The sequence below is a fragment of the Rhinichthys klamathensis genome, unplaced genomic scaffold (genome assembly GCF_029890125.1).
Source record: "Rhinichthys klamathensis goyatoka isolate OS25496 unplaced genomic scaffold, OSU_Roscu_1.1 h1tg000390l_1, whole genome shotgun sequence".
Lineage (NCBI taxonomy): Eukaryota > Metazoa > Chordata > Actinopteri > Cypriniformes > Leuciscidae > Rhinichthys > Rhinichthys klamathensis.
The window spans coordinates 101,080-122,739 of NW_026606893.1; the positions used below are offsets into that span (position 1 = coordinate 101,080).

The 21,660-nt window shown below is 38.0% G+C and overlaps 2 protein-coding genes across 3 annotated transcripts in view; one reads left to right on the plus strand and one right to left on the minus strand.

Annotated features, from left to right (window-relative positions):
* The window catches only part of srgap2 (SLIT-ROBO Rho GTPase activating protein 2), a 101,439-nt gene extending 85,548 nt beyond the window's left edge, over positions 1 to 15,891 (minus strand). For both annotated transcript variants that reach the window (XM_056234126.1, XM_056234124.1), the window contains exons 1-2: positions 15,786 to 15,891; positions 14,443 to 14,892 (exon numbers count right to left, since the gene is read on the minus strand). In XM_056234126.1, coding sequence (XP_056090101.1) covers positions 14,443 to 14,509 — 67 coding nt within the window. In that variant the 5' untranslated portion in view covers positions 14,510 to 14,892; positions 15,786 to 15,891. The remainder of the gene's footprint in view (positions 1 to 14,442; positions 14,893 to 15,785) is intronic.
* A 1,133-nt stretch (positions 15,892 to 17,024) lies between these two features.
* Positions 17,025 to 20,832, plus strand: fam72a (family with sequence similarity 72 member A). The gene is made up of 5 exons (XM_056234132.1): positions 17,025 to 17,188; positions 17,530 to 17,723; positions 17,853 to 17,930; positions 18,585 to 18,709; positions 20,297 to 20,832. The coding sequence occupies exons 2-5, from the start codon at positions 17,578 to 17,580 to the stop codon at positions 20,389 to 20,391; spliced, it is 444 nt and encodes a 147-aa protein (XP_056090107.1). The 5' UTR covers positions 17,025 to 17,188; positions 17,530 to 17,577; the 3' UTR covers positions 20,392 to 20,832.
* The last annotated feature ends 828 nt before the right edge of the window (positions 20,833 to 21,660 follow it).

Consider the following 21,660-nt stretch of genomic DNA (forward strand, 5'->3'; position numbering starts at 1 on the left):
GGCACGATTACAAACCGTTCTCGGCCCAGAATTCTCAGCACGGTTAACTAACCGTGCCGAACCAAGGTGGTAGAATCCATGAAGTGACGTCTCAACTCAGAATTGGTCACTTGTCTGTTGACTGGCTACCAGTTTCTCTGTAGCTGGCTAAGAGGCCTATTTGAGCGACATAAACACAAATTAATAATAAAATAAAAAGAAATATTTTATCATCCTCCATTACACGGTCGCTATACATCATCATCTATAAACGCTTGAGTTACCAAGGCAACGACTGACACTTTTGTAATACATTCCAAAGAGTTGGAATATCAGCATAGATATCCATAATAAAGGCTAGATGTCTCGTCCGCGCTGCTGGCCAATGGAGGTCGACGTCTGCACCTGGCGGCCATCTTGTCACAGGCAGCTCGCTCACTCGTAACACTGCGTTTTAATGGTGCATGTACTTTTTTAAGTAACCATAACTTGCTCAATTTTCTACCGATTTTCAAACGGTTTGGTATGTTATAAACGTCAGAGATGTAGTTATGACACTGACTGCATACTTATGAATAATAAGTGTATAAATAAATAATCATCCAGAATTATAGCCACGTTAATAACTTTTGTAAGAAACCAAACCGTTTGTAAATCCGTCAAGATTTCAACGAGATAAGAGTATTTGTGTTCGTGCTGGTCACTCATCCTACATCAGGTACCACAGAGCTTGCCAGAAAGCTTGCCTGTGACAAGATGGCCGACGGTGATGACGATAGAGACTCCGCCGTAAGACATCTAGCCTTTATTATGGATATCTATGGTTATCAGCCCCACGGTGGGAAATGAAACTGTAACCGTACCAGCTGGCCCGGATCGGCATGGAATGGAACGGTTACGCAATCAGAACCATTTGACCCAATGGTGGAAAATCAGCTATTCATTCAAGTGATTCGCTCAAAAAACGCAGATTCATCTAGTAATGAAACAAGTAAAGTATTTATGATCGAGTCATTGAATCATTCTTTATTCAAACTGATTTTAAAAAAAAATAATTCATTCAATTTTTTTTTTTTTTTTAAAAGACTGCAGCAATTAACATTTAGTCAGAACCTCCAGTAATTTATGTTATTTTGTTTAGTTGTCTGTTCAAAATCCTGGGAGAATTGTGATTGTGGAAATGAGTAGTGAACAGAGAGATAAACGTTAAATCTTGTGGAGAAAACATTCTTCTTGTCAGACTCAGAGTTGATGGGAAAATAGATGCCTACAAAAGTTTTGGTTTGGAGGAAAACAATCTCTGTGGTATTACGATGAAGGGAAAGTTTAATTATCCTGAATAGAGACACACCTAAATATCATTCCTGTGCCCATAAATTTACAAAAGATGAAGGTAGATGTCTTATTTTTGGCAGCCAATACTTTTTCCAGTCTACCGCACAATACAATAGTCAACAAGAGTGTCTGAATGCAAAAGTGAGGATGGAAAATGCTAGGCTATATTCTTCAAACAATCCTACAATTCTTTGCTATCTTAACTCCACAGCTAACCATTGTTAGCTATAAACCAAGGTGGATTAAACCAGTATCCAGCTGGATGTCATGTAAGGAAGTGAGCCAGAAAACCACATAGCGGTCAGTGAGTAACTGTAATCAAGAACCGGCCTAACAGAGGCAGGAAACAAAGCAGGCCTTAACACAAAGAAAAAATCTGTTTCCTCTCTTGACCCAAGGGACTTCTCAGACATCCAATACCTCAGTTTCAATTGTTTTTCATTTAGGCCGGGTTTATTTAGAGGAACTGCTGCCCTTTATTCTTTATTTATTGACTTTTAAATTGTGGATATGAATACTTTTGTTGATGTACAAGGCTTATTATAGCTCCTCACTTATATCTGCATTCTGTGTTGAAAACAACTCTTCAGTCCAAGTCTTTCAATATTTTGGATTGTATTTACAGGCAATGTAGAGCCAAGACATGTGGATATACATGACAGATTATAACTATTATACAGGCAATATAGCCCGTGGTCTCTAATGAAACTGTCTCATTTAAGTATGCCATATGGAAATTAATATAAAGCAGAAAACAACATGCCAAAGTGTGTGGTCAACCGTGTGTTAAAACGTCATGTGTTTGCAATTATTAAATGTCTGGTTAAGGGGGAGGGGGAGGAAAACACCAAAAACCAATGCGTCATATTTGATCCTGACTGACAAACATCATTTCAGGGGTTGCGAGAAAAGTAGGAGTGAGCAGGCCAAGCAGAAAAGAACAATAGAATAACAGAGACCGCTTTGGTCCTGCAGGTCTACACAATGCTCTTATTGTTAGTCCAGAACCACAGCAGATCTGGAAAGAAAGGAGAAAGAGAAAGAAAAGACACCAGCCCTCTCCAAAGACTGTGATCCTGACTCATGTTGCACATTCCTACAGATCTCAGGTCTGTTGCTGTGCGAGACGTGGACTCCATTCTCACAGTGGCCGGGTTTAAATGAGTGGAGGAATTGAAATGTCCTTTGGGCAAGACCAAGTAGAATATGCTTCCTCATTTTAACAACTTCTTGTCTCAGAGACACTCCACAGAGTCAAAGAGATGATGTTGACGAGGCTCGATGCGATGAGCTGGCATTCTGATTTTTGCATTTAGTGGATGGTGGAATGTGTCCGTTGGCTGTATGCAAATATCAGCACAAATACCACTAGATTCATTCAAACCGAGTCACTGTTCAAGCTGACAAAGAGACAAAGACAGCAATCTTAAAAGGACGGTTTTCCAAAACATGAAAATTCTGTCATTATTTACACACTTAAATTTGGAACACAAAAGGAGTTGTCTTAAAGAATGTTCTCTCTTTTGTATAATGAAAGTAGAAGGGGACCAGCTCAAATTGTTTTTTTTAAAACATCAAAAAAGTTGCCTGTATGATTCATTCAGTATATTCCAAATATTCTGAAGCCAAATAGCTTCAATAAGCAACCGTTCAGATAGACATGATGTTGCACAGCGTTAAGATTGAGCAAGAATTCTTAAATCATTTTAATTCTAACATTAATGGATGCCTACTTCAATTATCAACTTGTACCCCAATCAGACATCTTCAAAGGAAGAACTAGGCCCAGTAATGAAAAACAGCCACATCTGTGACAAGCAATCCATAATTAGCACTTCTTAAAAGGTAAGCCCCTTCCTGTCAGGCATCCTCCAATCAGGACGGCCGAAACATAAGGCAATTGTGCACTCTGACCTCCTTCATTTGATCCACTCTTTAAATTTAAAATACTGAAGTCAATGCTTCGGGTCTTAGAGTTAACATTACAGTCCGTTTTCATGTCGCCAACTGGCACGTTTTCCCCTGCCATGCATAACGCACTAAAAACCAAGACTGCCGATTTCAGTCTGACATAGAAGTAGATGGAAGACAGAATGTAAATGGTTTTTCACTTTGCAGGCTCTCTCCAACCCTCCCCCACACCTTCCCTTGGCTGAACACCGGGAAAGTGCTTGATGACTTTACCGTGCCTGTTTGAAGGTCTGCTGGACTTCAGGACATTTAGCATGGACTGACAGAGAAATCACATTATTTAGTCCAGCGTTACCCATTAGAGAGATGAGGCATGAAAATGAGCATGTGTGCATGAGTTGCAAGTGGAACCAGGTTCATGATGGAGTGAGCATCTTCCATTGATCTTCGTCTGTAAGTTTCTGATCCAGCCTGGCAGAGCATTTCCATTCGGATTGGGAATCACCTGGTGTTCATTTGTTAGGGAGCAGAGCGGAAGATTAATTAGAGAGAACAGAAAGTCGATACAGCCAATTTCACTTCCACAGTAAATTATGCTGATGCAGTACAAACAGCATAATGGAGTTTTGAGGGGTGTGATTTCAGTCTCTTTCCTTCTTATTCTGTGTCAGGTAACAGTTTGTGCATCTAACCATGTGCATCCAGCGGGATCAGGCATCTGTTCTCAATTATTGCCTTTCTGTTGCGTCCACAAACATTATACTGTGTTTGTCCATTGGTTGAATGAGGGAACCAAAAATTTCCCCTGCATCTGAAGGGAAAGAGGTATTTTGGTACATTATAGGCTAGCTGTTGTAAACAAAGCTGATTAATTTGGTTCGAAGAGCTTAAATCAAGTGTGAAAACTACTAATAAAAGCTGAAAAAAGAGAATGAATTCTGTTTAACAGATAATTTGGCCTCCAGTATTACTCCACTAGTTTTTCAATTCTATAAATGAAAACTTAGATCAGCACCAAGCAACAGGGTGTCCTGATTACAGGGAGGCCTTCACCCTGATCTAGGTCAACTCCCTCAGGACTGGTCCTTAGACAGGAAGTCCAAAAATCGGGGGTGAGTTTCCAATTCAGAGGCACACAATAGCAACAATACATGTGTGTTGTGCACTGTCTCCCTCTCCTTCTCCTCTTCTTCCTTAAACAAACATCCTTCCTGGGGAAGATTATTTCAGATCAAGTCAGCAATTCTACATGAAGTACATTTACATAGGCTACATACTGTATGCTAGCGCCGCAGCGGGCACACCATCCATTCCTCTGACTCATTAAGCGCTAAAGTGGAGCGTCTTGGCCGGAGCGGTAGTCACGGATCAATGCTGAACTGTTCTAATTGAGGCACACTCGTTATGGGAAGGGTATTAAAAAGGACAAGAAGAGATTAGTGGAAACGTAATGATTTGTTGCCACTGCAGCGTGGGTAAACAAAGGCTGATGCGGAGCCGTAAACCTAAATGACTTGCTCATTGACCTCGCAGATTAAGATGTGGCTGTTCTTATTTTGTTTATAAAAAAATGGGGAAAAAAATTTATCTATCTATCAAAAATATATTTATTCTAAAATATATATATGAGAGGAATCTGATATAAAAAAAAACATTTTTAAGGTGTGCAATAAATACGTTTAATGCACAGGTAGCTTCAAGGCAGTTTTCATTGAAGCACACACACAACACTCATACATCACTTGGAGATCACGCTGTGCCCACACAGGAACATTCAAAAGCACAGAAACTTGTTGTCCAGTGAATTTTATTAATAAAATAGCTTTGCTACTTAATTACTACATTAGGCCTATATTTCTCTACAACGAGGGGGTAACATAACTGGTTTTGAAGTAATTAAACTCACAGCTTCATTGTTAATAGAGGGAAACGCTGAACAGACACAGGTAATTCACACATGCATCTCTTATCTCTCTCTCTCTCGCTCTCTCTCTCCCTCTTAATAATAATGAATTAAAAAGAATTCTATAATTGAAACTAATGTTAACTTAAGCACTACTTTATCTCTATATCTGATTCAAAGCGGGCAGAATGCTAAATTTAATGAGCCGTAACTGACAAAAATAACACATTTTTACTAGGGATGGCCCGATACCGATACTGGCATCGGGGATCGGGCCGATACTGTCCTAATATACTCGTACTCGTACTCATAAAAATTCGCCGATACCACGCACCGATACCACGTACATTTTGCAAAACGAAACTGGCCGCCGCGAGTGCTTTGTCGAGGTGAACTGAGGCATAGGAAAGTATAATGTCGGCGGTTTGGGCTCATTTCAAGATAAGGGGTGATGACAACAGCAAGGCAGACTGTGAGTTATGTTCAGCTAAGGTGTCGAGAGGGGGGAAAGAAAGTACATCGTTTAACACCAGCAATCTAATTAAACATCTGAAGACGCATCATAGATCTGATGGCCGAGCGCTGCGCGCGGGGGCGGTAATGCACTCACTCTGTGTGTGCGGGTTACGGGAGAATAAAACGATTCGCGGGACTCCCGCAAACTAGAAATATCTATGAATAAAACATAAAAACTAAAAGATTTTTATTCATCTCTTGCAGAAAAGCAACAAGAACAACTACAACAAAATAGAAACGATTTACAGGCCAGAGTTTCTATTCATAACATGGTTACAGCGTTGAGCGATGTAGCCAATCACAGACATATGTGTTGATTTCTGGAACGCAATGGCCAATCAGAAGCATTTAAGATAGACTCCCCTCACTGCTCAAAACGGACTTTTTTGTTCAGTGCTGAATTCTGTATGCTGGCAAATCCTCTAATTATAACAAACAAAGTGTGGATATTATGAAAGATTGATTGTGCAGTCCGCTTCATTGATAATAACAGAGATGTGTGAGATCGCGATGAACTGTCAGCTTTTAGGATTTATTAAGAGAGCGCACTTTGCGCGCATTCAGTCATGCCAGACCATGCACGCAGTAGCCTGCTTGCTTTTATGTTAAATTAACAGTGGTTTGTGTGTTAATACATTTATTATTTTACTAATTTTTATTTATTTTTAGACTTGTTAAAACAAGCAGAGAAGAAAATAAAAACAGTCTTCTAACCTGTGTTCTAAAATAGTCGTCTTCTTTTCTGGGAGCCTATTACTTTTGCGGTAGAAATATCGGTATCGGTACTCGGTATCGGCAAGTACACAAATGTAAATACTCGTACTCGTATCGGTTTGAAAAAAAATGGTATCGGGCCATCCCTAATTTTTACCCTTCCAGAGAAATATTGCGCTGCAAACATCAATGCAGCTTTAACTTGTCAATGGCGGCAAAAGACCATAGTAAGCAGGATGATCCACAAGAATAGCTGTGCGTTGAATGCACTCCGCAGAGGCAACCTCCACTTCGTGCATTAAAATTGTTTATTGCACAGCTAGCCGTGGAGTGCATAAGGCCCTTACATATATTATTTAAACAATATATATTGTATACACACATACATATGTGTGTGTGCAAACTGATCAACAGATGCTGAAAATCTTAAAACTTAAGATTTTAAGATTTAAGAAAATCTTAAATATCAGACAATCACTTGGTCTATATATCACTCACAAATCATCTTTCATGATGTCTCTCATTAGATCTGCCTTTGCATCTTTCAGTCTCCTCAACCAATTAGCCTGTCTGCTCAAAGCTCCAAACAACTGTGTGTGAAAACAAAACCATTGCTAATGAAACCAGGTGAAGGTTCTCTCATTCCATTCCTTTTTGCCAGATAAAGCCAGCTGCTTGGGTTGTAAAGACTCCACTATTTCGTTTGTTGGCAGAAACACATGCAGTTCCAGAATAAGAAATGAGCAGTCAAAGAGTGAGATCGAGAATACAGAGAATGCCATCCAGAATATAGTATGAACCTGATCAAAAGCAATGGTCTGTTTTGGGCCTTACATGCAGTGAAACTGGATAAACATAGTCATTACTGAAATTTAGACAGGGAAACGTGAGGAAATGCATTGAGAGGTAAAATGTTAGCAGGCTTTCACACCCTCCCCCAAAACACCAACATCAGCACTTCAAACTGAATTCAACAGTGACCTACATATATGCGCATCAAATCACTATTAAAATTAGGGATGGCCCGATACCATTTTTTTTCAAACCGATACGAGTACGAGTATTTACATTTGTGTACTTGCCGATACCGAGTACCGATACCGATATTTCTACCGCAAAAGTAATAGGCTCCCAGAAAAGAAGACGACTATTTTAGAACACAGGTTAGAAGACTGTTTTTATTTTCTTCTCTGCTTGTTTTAACAAGTCTAAAAATAAATAAAAATTAGTAAAATAATAAATGTATTAACACACAAACCACTGTTAATTTAACATAAAAGCAAGCAGGCTACTGCGTGCATGGTCTGGCATGACTGAATGCGCGCAAAGTGCGCTCTCTTAATAAATCCTAAAAGCTGACAGTTCATGGCGATCTCACACATCTCTGTTATTATCAATGAAGCTGACTGCACAATCAATCTTTCATAATATCCACACTTTGTTTGTTATAATTAGAGGATTTGCCAGCATACAGAATTCAGCACTGAACAAAAAAGTCCGTTTTGAGCAGTGAGGGGAGTCTATCTTAAATGCCTCTGATTGGCCATTGCGTTCAAGAAATCAACACATATGTCTGTGATTGGCTACATCGCTCAACGCTGTAACCATGTTATGAATAGAAACTCTGGCCTGTAAATCGTTTCTATTTTGTTGTAGTTGTTCTTGTTGCTTTTCTGCAAGAGATGAATAAAAATCTTTTAGTTTTTATGTTTTATTCATAGATATTTCTAGTTTGCGGGAGTCCCGCGAATCGTTTTATTCTCCCGTAACCCGCACACACAGAGTGAGTGCATTACCGCCCCCGCGCGCGCGCTCGGCCATCAGATCTATGATGCGTCTTCAGATGTTTAATTAGATTGCTGGTGTTAAACGATGTACTTTCTTTCCCCCCTCTCGACACCTTAGCTGAACATAACTCACAGTCTGCCTTGCTGTTGTCATCACCCCTTATCTTGAAATGAGCCCAAACCGCCGACATTATACTTTCCTATGCCTCAGTTCACCTCGACAAAGCACTCGCGGCGGCCAGTTTCATTTTACAAAATGTACGTGGTATCGGTGCGTGGTATCGGCTAATTTTTATGAGTACGAGTACAAGTATATTAGGACAGTATCGGCCCGATCCCCGATGCCAGTATCGGTATCGGGCCATCCCTAATTAAAATCAATTAATCTACAAAAATCGCCTGCTCTAATTCATTTTACACAATATGGTTTCTCTTGCGCAAACAAGATAAATTACAGGAACTAATGCCAAATGAACAAAAGAAATGTCTATTTTTAAATCTTCATTCTAAACGCTTCTAGTTCTTTATGGTTAAAAATGCATCAGGCACAGAGTGTAAAGAGGGGCAAAGCATCTTCCAGGATTTTCTTTTTTATTACCAATGCTAATTAGAGCAGACAATCATGTTGTTTCCCACAGCTTCGGAAAGCTCACTCACTATGTCTGAGGGATTATAGCTATATCCAATCCTTCCATCCAGCTGTGGTGAAAAAGCACAGCTGTACATTTCCTGCCACAGTCCTCGGAAATTCAAGCCCAGTGTTCCATCCGTTTCAGTAAGAGAAGCTTATACCTGAGCCATCAGTGAGTCTTTGAGTTGAGTTTCATTTGTGATTCCTTTTTAAAACATCTGAATGGAGAACCAAAGGTATTAAGATTTGCAGACAAGAGTCAGACTGTTGAAATTCTGCTTGCCTGTAGCCTATGGATTTTAATAGCTTAAAGGGATAGTTCAACCAAAAATGAAAATTCTGTCACCATTTACTCACCCTCAAGGTGTTCCAAACCTTTATGGATTTATTTCTTCTGCTGAACACAAAAGAAGATATTTTGAAGAATCTCAGTAACCAAAAAGTTGATGGGCCCATTGATTTCCATATATTTTTTTGTAGATTTTTTGTCTTCTTTTGTGTCCAGGAGAAGAAAGAAATTCATACAGGTTTGGTACAACTTGATGGTGAGTAGGTCAATGATGACAGAATTTTCATTTTTGGGTGAACTATCCCTTTAAGATACAAGCACCAACTCCAAAGCTTTGGGAATAAGAACACGATTTTGATGGAAAAACTGTATGTTTTGCATCAAGCTGATGTTAATCAATGATAATCCAGTTAGAACTGTATGCCGTTTTGATCTGTCTCTCTGTTGATCTGACTTATCCAGTTTCCGATTTTCTCCTCATTTCTGGTTGTCTCAGTACAGAAATGGATCACCAAGCAATTACAGCTTCCTCTTTCTGCCACTAATTCATGACAGATTATTTTGCCAAATCAGCAATGTTTCACTAGGCATGGCTGCTTTCGAAATCTAGGCCATTTTTCAGCGCGAGCCCATGCAATTCCTGAGAGAAGATATCATTCTTATTATTGTTTCTTTCCAGATCCTGTCAGCTCAAGATTATTGAGCAAAACGATCTACAGGCATGGTAAACTAATAGGGATTTGCATGTGGGGGACGCTGGGGGTTGAAATTGGCATGGGAAAGTGATATGACACAGCATCCAGAGAGAGGAGCTGGAGGAGGAACAATAGTGCCAAATTAATATCAGGTTTATAGATTCACATTTATTTTATAAACTGAAACACATTCTCTTCTTGCATGAGAACACATCAATGTGTTGGACATAATGCTTCTTGAGGATGAGAAAGAAACTTTAAAATGCAGTTCATCTGCTACCCACTTTGATGCTTCAAAAAGTTCATAAAGCAAAACTAAAACTAATCCATATGAATTAAGGGGTTTTAGTCCAAATTTTCTGAAGAGATTCGATCGCTTTATATGATGAACAGATTGAATTTAGGCTTTTATTCACATATTGTAGGGCTGCCCCCCACTAAAAATTTGTTTAGTCGACTAGTTGTTCATTTAAGCCATTAGTCGACTAATCGCACGTTTATATTAATTTAATTACTGGGGCCAGATAAGTCTATTCCGCGCTCAAGAGCACACATAAAGCCTGCCGCAAAGCACTGGGCGAGTGTGTCTATAGAGAGAAATACACCTTTCATACGTATTACGGTTTGAATTGGTTTGTTTAAAAGTAGACATTTCAAGCTTTCTATAGATATATTTCTCATGTCTGTAAGGTAAGTAGCCTATACGCTGAGTTTCAGTTCATTTATGTGACCCGCTGCACTGTAAAAATTAAAACGAATGAATAATTCCTTAAAAGTTAACCATTTAAAATGAGTAAAATGTACTCATTTTTTTAAAACAAAAATATCGAAATAACAGACTGACGTCAAAGATGAATTAAGAACTCTTTTTTTTAATTACCAATATTGAAGACACCTGATGTTAACAAGCAGAATCACTGAAGGAGAAAAACTTATTTTTAAGTCACCATTATGGAGATCAGTGTTTGCTTTAGTTGGGCTCTTGACCCTTAAATCATTAACTTTAGATTTTATTTGGCTGCTGTACGTGAGTTATAACAGCAAGATGAATAAATAGAAAAGGTGATTTGATGGTGTTGGTTATGTTATAACATAATCATTATTTCACAATCATTTGACCTGAATCACTGAACTCATATAGAGTCCAGTTAGGTTTACTTTATTAATTATTGCAGCACTGTCCTTGTACAGTATAATGATTTTAACTTTTACAACATAATCCGAAGTATTTATTAAACGTGTCACAAATAGAAAAAAAAAAAATTGTTTCGATTTAGGTTTTAGACACACAGACATCAAGAATCAACCTATGAATCTCAACAATGGTGACAATAATAAAGCATGTTGCAGTGCATTCTGGGTGCCACCAATCAAAACTCATTCATGGCTCCCATCATGCATTGCTGCATGAATAAATAATGAGCTTATGTTCAGAGGTGATCTGTTGTGTGTCACCATTGCTGAGATTCATACGCTAATTCTTGAATTCTGTGTGTGCCTATATAAAATATTTTGTGAAGTTTTCTTTTTATTGATTTGATCATTTGGTTTCATTGAAAAAGTTAAAAATATGATGCTGTTTAAGGACAGTGCTGCTATAATTAATAAAGTAAACCTAAATTGGACTCTATATGAGTTCAGTGATTCAGGTCAAATGATTGTGAAATAATGATTATGTTACAACATAACCTGCACCATCAGATCACCTTTTCTATTTGTTCATCTGGCTGTTATAACTCACGTACAGCAGCCAAACAAAATCTAAAGTTAATGAGTTAATGGTCAAGAGCCCAACTAAAACACACACTGATCTCCATAATGGTGACTTAAAAATACGTTTTTCTCCTTCAGTGATTCTGCTTGTTAACATCAGGTGTCTTCAATATTGGTAATTAAAAAAAAGAGTTCTTAATTCATCTTTGACGTCAGTCTGTTATTCCGATATTTTTGTTTAAAAAAAAATGTGTAAATTTTACTCATTTTAAATGATTAACTTTTAAGGAATTAATTTGGTTAATTATTACTCAATTCTAATTTGTTAAATTTAATTAATAATATTGCTTGTAATCTGTTGCCTCATTTTAATTTATTAGATTTAACATATTCATTCGTTTTAATTTTTACAGTGTGCATTTCAGGGAGCTTGAGACAGCAGAAGGCTTGTTTTCTTTATTTTACAAAAGCACAACGCTTTGTCGTTATTGTGAGTGTACACAAATAAAAGTACAGTTTGGAATGATGTATTACTCTCAAAAATGACAGAGTATTTTAAAGGAGCTGTATGTAAGATTGTGGCCAAAACTGGTACTGCAATCACTTTCAAATTACTGTAGAGTGGTGTATCCCCTCCCCCTCCTCCTTGACTCGAGGTTGCCAGATAGGCTGCAGGATCCAGCAGGAACGTGACGAGCTGCAGCTTCGGTAACTAGAGCAGAGCTGGCAACCCGGATGCCGCAACACTACTTGACTTCGTGATTGGTAGATAGGTGGAGGGTGGAGCATCAGACCAAAACACAACATGACAACATCAACATCAGTTGAGGGCTGCAATATCCTGGCCGGACTACTGTTGTCAGTGATATAAGTATTTGAAATGTACATGATTTCTTAATGTCTAGTTTAATTGAAATACATTTCTTACATACAGCTCCTTTAAGTTGAAAAAATGCACGTCATCATGCCGCCATGTCATGCAGTAAGTTCGTTAGCCTATACTTTAGCTTCCACACTCTGCACAAACACGTATGTGCCTAATAATAGCGCACATTTATATAGGTTAACGCTAGAGTGAGTGGCCATGTAAATTTGCTATTACTTACATGTTTCAAATGATAAGTCATATTTGAGATTGATGATGATGATGAGCGAACGTTTGGATTTCCTACCCGACATACTGTAATTTCCACAAGGTTCCGCTGTTAACGATCTGTCCCTCACGGACTCACTTCCTGTGGATTTTTTTTTTCTGTGACTAACCGACTAATAAAATCTTGGCCGTCTAAGCCTCTTCTCGTTGACTAACGTTTAGTCGACTATTGGGGGCAGCCCTAAAACATAGGGTGAATCCGAAATCGCCCCCTAAACCCTCATTCACTATTCCCTACTACTAGTCCACTAATACTATTCACTTGAAGGATTGAATGAAAACGAGTGAGCGAATTCGGACAGCCCATTGAGCGTACATCGGTTGTTCACTTGTTATTGCAGTGCAATGTGGGATTGAATAAGTGCACTCAATAACGTCCACTATGGTTTCGGACACCACTACAAATGGCTGTCCCCTCAAATAACGCCCCATTTGAGGGTATAGGGGACGATTTCGGATTCAGCCATCCATCGATCAGCGAACAAACAGAAGCTCAATGAACCTGCTTTGATGTGCTAGAACAAACCTCTCATGGAATGAACCTCATTGGTTCTCGCACGTCAAGCGAACATGCTTGAGCTTCCATTTATGTGTGAGTTGATGTTTCATTGTGAATAAAAGCCTAAATTTACATGCAAAACTAGCATTTAGACACCCTTAACCAGGCTCATGTTCTGTTTAGCAATATATCACAATGACCTACTTGAATAAAACTTTCAAAGATGAGAAACTCACTGACTCTCATTAAAGGAGATTTTCCCCACACTCAGCAGCAACAGGCAGGGCTGCTCAATTGCTCTATTCAAACCGGGCCAATACACAAAAGAGCAGGCACACATAACAGCGTGAATAGCATGATAGGGAGCTTCACTAATTAAGTGAATCATTCAATTCGTCTTTCAATTAAAAACAGCTTCGTTTTACTTCATGAGACAGTTGTTTCTATGGGAACGGAACCCCTCGCCTGAGACAAAACACGCGACGCGTACCTGTGCGTAGCCTACCTGAAGAAATATGCGCGGTTTATTGTTACAATTAATTTACAAAATACTACATTACTTATCAAAAACAAAAAACATTCCCTCTGCCTTCAAACTAACACTTTAAACTGTCACCACAGCGTTAACATTAATGAAGTACAGTATACAGCCATGCCCATAAACCATAATAACCGAATTGTCACCACGCATCACACCTTTGCTTCATTCACGCTCAATGCTGCCAAGACACAAATGTTTTCTGTCCGATAAAACTCAAAACGGCTTTTAAACGTGTTGCTTAGTCACTGACCTACTGTAAAACATCAATGACAGCCACCCTGACATATTTAAAAAATCAATGTTGAACAGCTCCACACCAGCTCGTATGAGAGACGCAGGGCAAAAGAAAACGCCCTGCCTTGTCTATACGTACAACCTACACAAGCTGACTGAGGAAAACAATACAGAACAACAGCACAAACGCCACATAAATAAATAACATAACATCGCTTTGAATAGTAAAAACCCTGTTAAAAATGTTAGAGTTAGTAGCTATCTATAGACAATTTCTCTTCACACGCAGTGAACGACTGACAGACTGACTGACTCGCACATCTATCATTCCGTTTGGACACATTGCCACATGTGGAGAAAAGCTAGCATTGTTTCTCAAAGTCAAATAAAAAGCATATTTCTACGGTAATACGACTGCGTATTGTGCTCATTCGCGACAACTGTGATCATACATGAAATGTAACCTATCAAATAGCATTCGAAGCACAATGGTAACGTATAGCTGTGTAAGACTGAACATTATAGCGAGACATTTCACTTACCTTTAACTTGCGTTTCATATTCGGCTATAATTTCCTTGTCCTTTCGGAATTTAGCCGGAGACGTCATATTGAGATAAACGGAATAAGTCCTGTCACAAAAGCGAGTAACACCGCAGAACAAAAGCCTCGTCGCCCGCACTTCGTCTACAGATATCCAGTGAGTATGTAGGAATGGAAAGCAGTGGATGGGTATTGTCTCCTGTCGATGATCAATCACGCCGCATTATTAGTTGAAGCTGCCGTTGGCTTCCTAGGTGGAATGTGTCCGTGAATGTGCACGCGAGGAATGAAGCACAAAACAGAAGAGTTTCATCCCACTGGATCCGCGCGACTTGACGCAGCGCCTTCAAAAGTTTTTGCCTTCTTCCTCCAGCGGTCAGACGTGTGAGTGAGGCGACAGAGTCTTCTCAGAGCAGGATGAAGGCATGGATTAGATTTCCCAGCATCACACTGTACACACAGAGCAGAGAAAAGTTCACTGGATCAGATTTCTAAAACTAGTTCCTTCCAGTAAACTTCCTCAAAATAATTTCGCTTTGTTTCATTTGTTTAAAAACAGACGCCCTCCTCAAAGCTCCTCTATTTACAAACAAACTATTATGAAAAATGTAAACTGACGCATTAAATAGCTAAATGTGAACTTAATAATTAAATATTATTCTGATATATGACTGTTTATTTTCCTGCATGATAAAAAAAGAACAACTTATTGTGTCTTCTTGCATGTAAAATAGCCCAGTCTTTTGTGATAATTATTTGTAATTTGCACGAGTAAGAAGTGAATAACTCTCAGCAAATTAATTTCCTGGCATTTTTTTTTATCACATTTCATCAGTAACATTCCCCAAAGATAAATGTGCAAATATAATTCACATAACATACTTTTCACCCAGTGTCATTGGTGTGGAGAATCATTCTAACATGCATCTGCCATTCAAGGATTTTATATCTAACATGATCAAAGACAATGCAAATGACCAATCCTGACAACACTAGCCTACTGATGTCATAGGAAACCCTAAAACCAATCTGTCCACTATACTGGACGTTTTGAAAGTTTAACATGCTCAGGTCATTCGATACTTAATAGGCTGCCAATCGTGAAGACTACAGGGGTGTAAAGGACTTTAAATGATTAGTCCTAAAAAAATGAAAGAGGCCATGTGCAACAAGAGGGAGTAACGTTAACGTGATGTGAAAAGCAGAGAGGCCCCTGGTGACTCTGAATAGTTCTGGGCTTTCCTTAAGGAGATCCCTGCATTTCATCCGGAGAATTGCGGAGTTTTCTCGTGCCTGAAGCGCCCGCATCATATACTGCTGAATTGATAAGTTAAACCACTTACCTTAAAAGGCGATTTCCATGTCTTAATTCGAGTTTCATTTACCAAATTTCTCCCTTAAGACTTACTGTTACGCTATTCTCTGAATTTTCCCAAACTCAAACCACGCCTCTTTTCATGGAAGCGAAAGGACAACCCCCCTCTATTGTCATTGGTTACAACACAGGAATACGACATATAACCTATCCGATTGCCAAAATACACATTTCTGCGGCATTAATATTGTTTTATCTCATTAATCCATCACATGCCACTGATTAAAAAGGTTTGAGTGACTGAAATAATTTAAAAGTTCACTCAAACTGAACATTTAAAGCCTTATTTTTTACTGTTGGTTTATTTTATTTCCGTTAATTTAGCCTATGTCGTCCTTGTGTTCATAGTAAAAAAATATATATTAGAATTTATTTTTGTCGATGCCTCTTACATTTTTTTCTTACATTTATCTATTTGTAGCGATGTCAGATTCGTGAACAAATCCATCTTCTGAGTCGGATCTTTTCAATGAATCTTCGATTCACAAAACCGGTCTGAACAACATCGTAAATGAACGATTCGAGTTGGCTAAGCAACCAACGCAAACTAAGTAAAGTGACATTTATGGTTTTCTTAAAAGGGACATGATAATTATGCTTCAATAAGTCTTTCAATGCACTTGTATCCTCACTCCAAGCTCAATGGAAGCTTATTCACTCATTGTACCTCGCCGTTTCGCATGGTATTTCGCAAGACTAGACAACGAGGCATCATCAATTTAACTCACTGACTCAATGGACTGAATCTCTTACGAATCACCTTCTCTTGCCTAGTTGGTTTAAATACATCGAAACATGCAAAAGCTTTTTAGCCAAGAGATCTAAATGGATATTGTTTTTTTAATGTTTTAAATAACTCTGTGTCGAGCTGAATCATTGCTGCAACAAACTGAACTAGAACACGTGACACCACAATAAACATCCTTAATAAGATTGAATCGAAATAAATGTAATAAACAGCAATATGTGCCCACATATGACTTTATTGGAGCCACGTGATGATAAAAGATTCACCGACTCGTTTTTGAACCAATTCTTTAACAACTCGCTCGAAAGAACTTATTTGCGGAAATGAGTCGGACTTCCCCTCACTAGTGGATTTGTGGTTTGCGGAAAGGCAAGGCACTGCAACCAATCACCTAAGGAATTTAAGCTCACCAATCATCTGTTAGATATGGTAATTTGGAACCAATCAGCGTTAGAAATCAGGCTGTTTGAAAATGTTTCAGGAAGTGAATATCCGCTTTGACGCGGACGTAAACAAACGTTGCTTGACAATCTATTCACTGTTGTAACGACAGAGAGATTGTACAGTAGTACAATGTATTTCTCTGCCGCCTAGATCTAGAACGATCTGATATCCGATAACAGGTAAGAATGGTTTTATGGCATGCTTGTTAAAAAAACAAGTTCATATTTTAGTTAGCAAGCTAAGTTAGCTCTCTAATAACAAGAAAGGTACAGCTTCTCTGTATTCTGACAGAAGCGATAAATGACCAATGTGATTTTCACCCGTAATGTTAATTTGAAGGGCTTTTCCGTTTTTGTGATCAAAAGACTGACTTGGAGATCATGCTAAGGTGATACAGGGAAAACGGGCTAGAGCTAGCTGGCTAAACAGGTGCAGGTCGTCTCAGTCAGACTGTTATTAAAACATCTACTGTAGCCTTCAGTTTAGGTGCTGACTATCTGTTATCATTTTAAATCAACAGGACCTGCGTTTGGTTAGGAGCATTTCTTGAGAATATCTCAACTCAACGATGTCTACTTCAAATTTTAAGAATAAGTGTGTGACGCAAGTCAACTGTGTATACTGTGACAGTCTGCTGTGTATGAGGGGCATGAAAGCAGTACTTTTGGCTGATACGGAAATAGAGTTATTCTCAACCGACATACCCCCAAATAGGTAAGGCTTCCCCGATCAGACATCACATAAACCTGTCAGAACATATATATGATAATCATGATAACCATATTCTGTTTGTTTAATGCTTATTATAAACATAAACAAGTCTGTGTTGTTTTCCCCATTTAGGACTGTTGATTTTGTGGCAAGCTGCTATTCCACTGAAAGCTGCAAATGCAAGTTAAGAGACATTGCTTGCTTGAAATGGTAAAGAGGTCTTTATAACTATCACTTTTTATTTATTTATAAAGTGTCTAATAATGTTTATCATCATAACTAGTGTTTGGAATCATGAAGTTTATTAATAACAAATTTGGTTCTATACACTCATTCAAATACTCATAGAATTCTGAAAAATGTTTCAGAATTTCCACAAAAACATTAGCCTTAGTAGTGTTGTCAACATTGGTGATGATGATAATAAATGTTTCTTGAGTACCAAATCAGCATATTAGAATGAATTCTGAAGGATCATGTGACACTGAAGACTGGAGTAATGGCTGCTGAAAATTAAGCATTTAAAAATATTAAAATAGAAAATTATTATTTTCACAATATTGCTGTTTTTTTTTTTTACTGTATTGTCTGATTAAATAAATGCAGCCTTTGTGAGACTTCTTTCAAGCATAATAAAAATATTACCAAGCCTAAACTTTTGAACAGGAGTGTATTTGCCTAATATTTACACAGCATCATATTTAGATTCGCCAGTTGGCTTCAAACATGTTGTTTTGCCCTTTTAGCTTTAATATTCAGTCCTTTGTTTACACTGAGCCATTTGCTGTTCTGTTTCATTGTGTCTCACAAAGCATTTGAATCTGGTGTTTTTGTCTGTCTCTCTGGCTCTTTCTGCACATTCAGTGGGAATGTTGTGGGATATCACGTGGTGGCCCCATGCAAGCCCTGTTTGCTCTCCTGCAACAATGGTCACTTCTGGATGTTCAACAGTGAGGCTGTGTCCACCATCAATAGACTGGATGCAACAGGTTTGAGACATCTGGTGCAAAAACACTGTATTTGCCCTCTGCTGATGGTCAGGCAGATTTTGCATACCATTGTTTACCATTGATTATCTACTCATATCCATCAAAGATCCTATGTAAATGCAAAAAGGTTTGTAACAGACTTTGAAAAAAACTTCAAACATTGAAAAGTACGCTTGAAGAACATTGCGTCTATGTTCTTGCTTCTCACTTGCCTGGTTGCTTGTCATTCGGCTGTTTAACACTCAATAATAGACAGTGATTATACATGGATTGACTCACACTAGCTAAGATTTTTATATGCAGGTGAAGCATGTTAAACAGGTTGTGGGTTGAACTATTACCCGATGAAAACTGTATAAATGGTTGCAAATAAATCCTAAAAATTAGTTCAAGGCATATCTTCTGATACAAAATGTTGAAAGCTTTTTTTTTTGGTCTGCAACAAAAGGGCATTTTAAAAGTTATAAATCTAGAATGGCACAAAAATGAATTTTAGTAATTGAGGCTGAGCCTTTCACCTTCATTGCACCCTTTGAGGAAGTCTTAAACAGTGTGCCAGGCTAGTCTTTTGACTTTTGCTTCAGAAGGTGTGCCTTGTACTATAATGTTATCATAACTGATTGAAAACCTGCTAAAAAAAAACACCTGTTTTTTACAACAAAAGATGCTGCCAACTGATCTTTCAACTGAACTTTTAATAAACAATCAAAAGTTACAGTAAATACATTTATAATGTTACAAAACATTTCTGTTTCGAATAATTGCAGTTATTTTAAACGTTTCCACAAACATCTTTAGCAGCCAACTGCTTTCAAAATTGATAATAAGAAATCATTGTATTAAAATACTTTCTGAATGATCATGTGACAATGACAACGGTGAATATTCAGCATTTTATCGCAAGAACTAATTGCATATTTAAAATATATCAACCGTTATTTTAAATAGTAATAATATTTCACAATTTTATTATTTAGTCTTGATCACATAAATTAAGCTTTGGCCCTTTATGTTTTTAAAAGAAGTCGCTTATGCTTACCAGATTGACTAAATAGGGCAAATTAGCATGAGAGTGCAATTCCAAAAAAGCGCTGATGGGAGTGAAAAGTTCTGCGCGTGATCTACTGACGACGCGCAAATGAAAGAACACAGACGCAGCCGGATCATTTCCATAATGACCAACGCAATCTACCAAGGGCAGTGCAGATTAGCGTCTGGTTTAAGACGTGCTTTTTTGGGGCAGTAAATAATGGTGCAAATACCTGTAAATTGACTACGCAAACCTTAGTAAATCACCTTGCATGATTCATTGAAATACTCTCCTCCCATACATTTTGCGTCTGAAAGGGAAACTCCTACAAATGCATACGCAATAATAAGGTCAGCCGCAAACCCTATCCAAGCCTTTTCAGTGCAAAATTTTCACTTAACGTTAAAAGAGGGTTTGCGCTGGCACAAGCTGTTAGTAAATTTGGCCCAAAGTCTTACAGACCCCAGGCATATGAATGGTAGTGTAAAGAACATATTTTAGACATAATGTTAATAAATGCTCCAACTCTAAATAATACAAGTCTGTCTCTTTCACAGGGCAGAACCTTCTGCTGTGGGGTGATCTTCCAGAACTGGAGGACAGCGACGATGAGAGCCTGGAGAGTTTCTCAGAAGAAGAGTACCTCAGATAGAAACGCACATGGCCAAAGGAAGTAGACTCTGACGGTAGCGAACTACTTTGTTTCACTCGCACAGATCTCCGTTTAAAGCACATTGTCTTGTCTTTAGCTGACTGGGAAAAGGCAAACGTTCAAAAAGCTCTTTATCATAGCTTGATTCATATGAATTCTTTTGCTATTTTCTTTTAGCATCTTTTCAGATCAATTTAAGTATTTCAAAGTGCCACTACCAAAGAAACATGTTTCTGTTTTCTTTGATTTATGGACGGAGTAGCACAAAACGTGATGACTGGACTTTAAGATTTATGATGTTAGCCTTGTGTCTTTATGCAGCATTCACACATTTTTCAGACTGTTCAAAAAGATTAACAGCAGTATTACTTGATGTGTTAATACTAGTTGTTTGTGGTGTTACTATTGCAGATTGTTGGGAGGCAACCAAAACTACCCAGATGGATAGATAGATAGATGTAAAAAAAAATCTGGCAAAATTGTACACTGGTATTACAAGTCTAGGTGGTTTTATAGGAAGAAAATTACTGACATTTACCATGTTTTAATGGTTTAACTGTATATTTCTCCATTTCAGTTGAATTTCACATATAGTCACCTCAAGATGGATATCAGTTGGCATAATTGGTATATTTATTTTAAACAAGGGTCATCCCTGCATAGTACTGTCTTTCATCTAATTATTTTATTATAGATTGTTTTATTTACACAGCTTTGACATTTGAATTGAAGTGGCACAAAATGACTTGGCAGCTTTAAGTAGTTGATAGATTTTCAAATGTCATTTTTATGGCATACTATGGTACTTTGCTTGGCACACTGGTTTCAATTAATGCGGTTTCATTTTCATTTCGTGATTTAGTATTTTTTTATTAGTTCAAAATCTGTACTTTCTGTACTTATGTTTCACTGTTTATCACCAGGGCAATCATGAGAAGCGACAGAAAAAAAAATCTTTGCTTAATTATTGTTGACAAAATTCTGTATGACACTGTGTGACATACTAGACAAATTATTTTAAGCTTCCTGATTTGTTTCCCCATGGAGATAACAACAATTTAGCATCCTCTTCCATTTGTTTTGATTTACAAAGGCATGTTGTCATTCAGTAGCAGTTATTTCACAATCCTATTTACCATTTCACTGTGTAATGATACAGATTTTCCAGTCCAATATGAAGGCTAATATGCCCACTGTAAACGTCTTAGTGCAACATTTTATGTCATGTTGTATTGAAGGTTGCATTTTCAGTAAAAACAACAGCAAAAT

What these genes read in the sequence shown, in the direction of transcription:
- fam72a (XM_056234132.1), top strand. Translation starts at nt 17,578, where the DNA reads ATGTCTACTTCAAATTTTAAGAATAAGTGTGTGACGCAAGTCAACTGT. An exon ending in ACCGACATACCCCCAAATAG is followed by an intron (nt 17,724 to 17,852) that starts GTAAGGCTTCCC and finishes TTCCCCATTTAG; the next exon opens with GACTGTTGATTTTGTGGCAA. An exon ending in CAATAGACTGGATGCAACAG is followed by an intron (nt 18,710 to 20,296) that starts GTTTGAGACATC and finishes TCTCTTTCACAG; the next exon opens with GGCAGAACCTTCTGCTGTGG.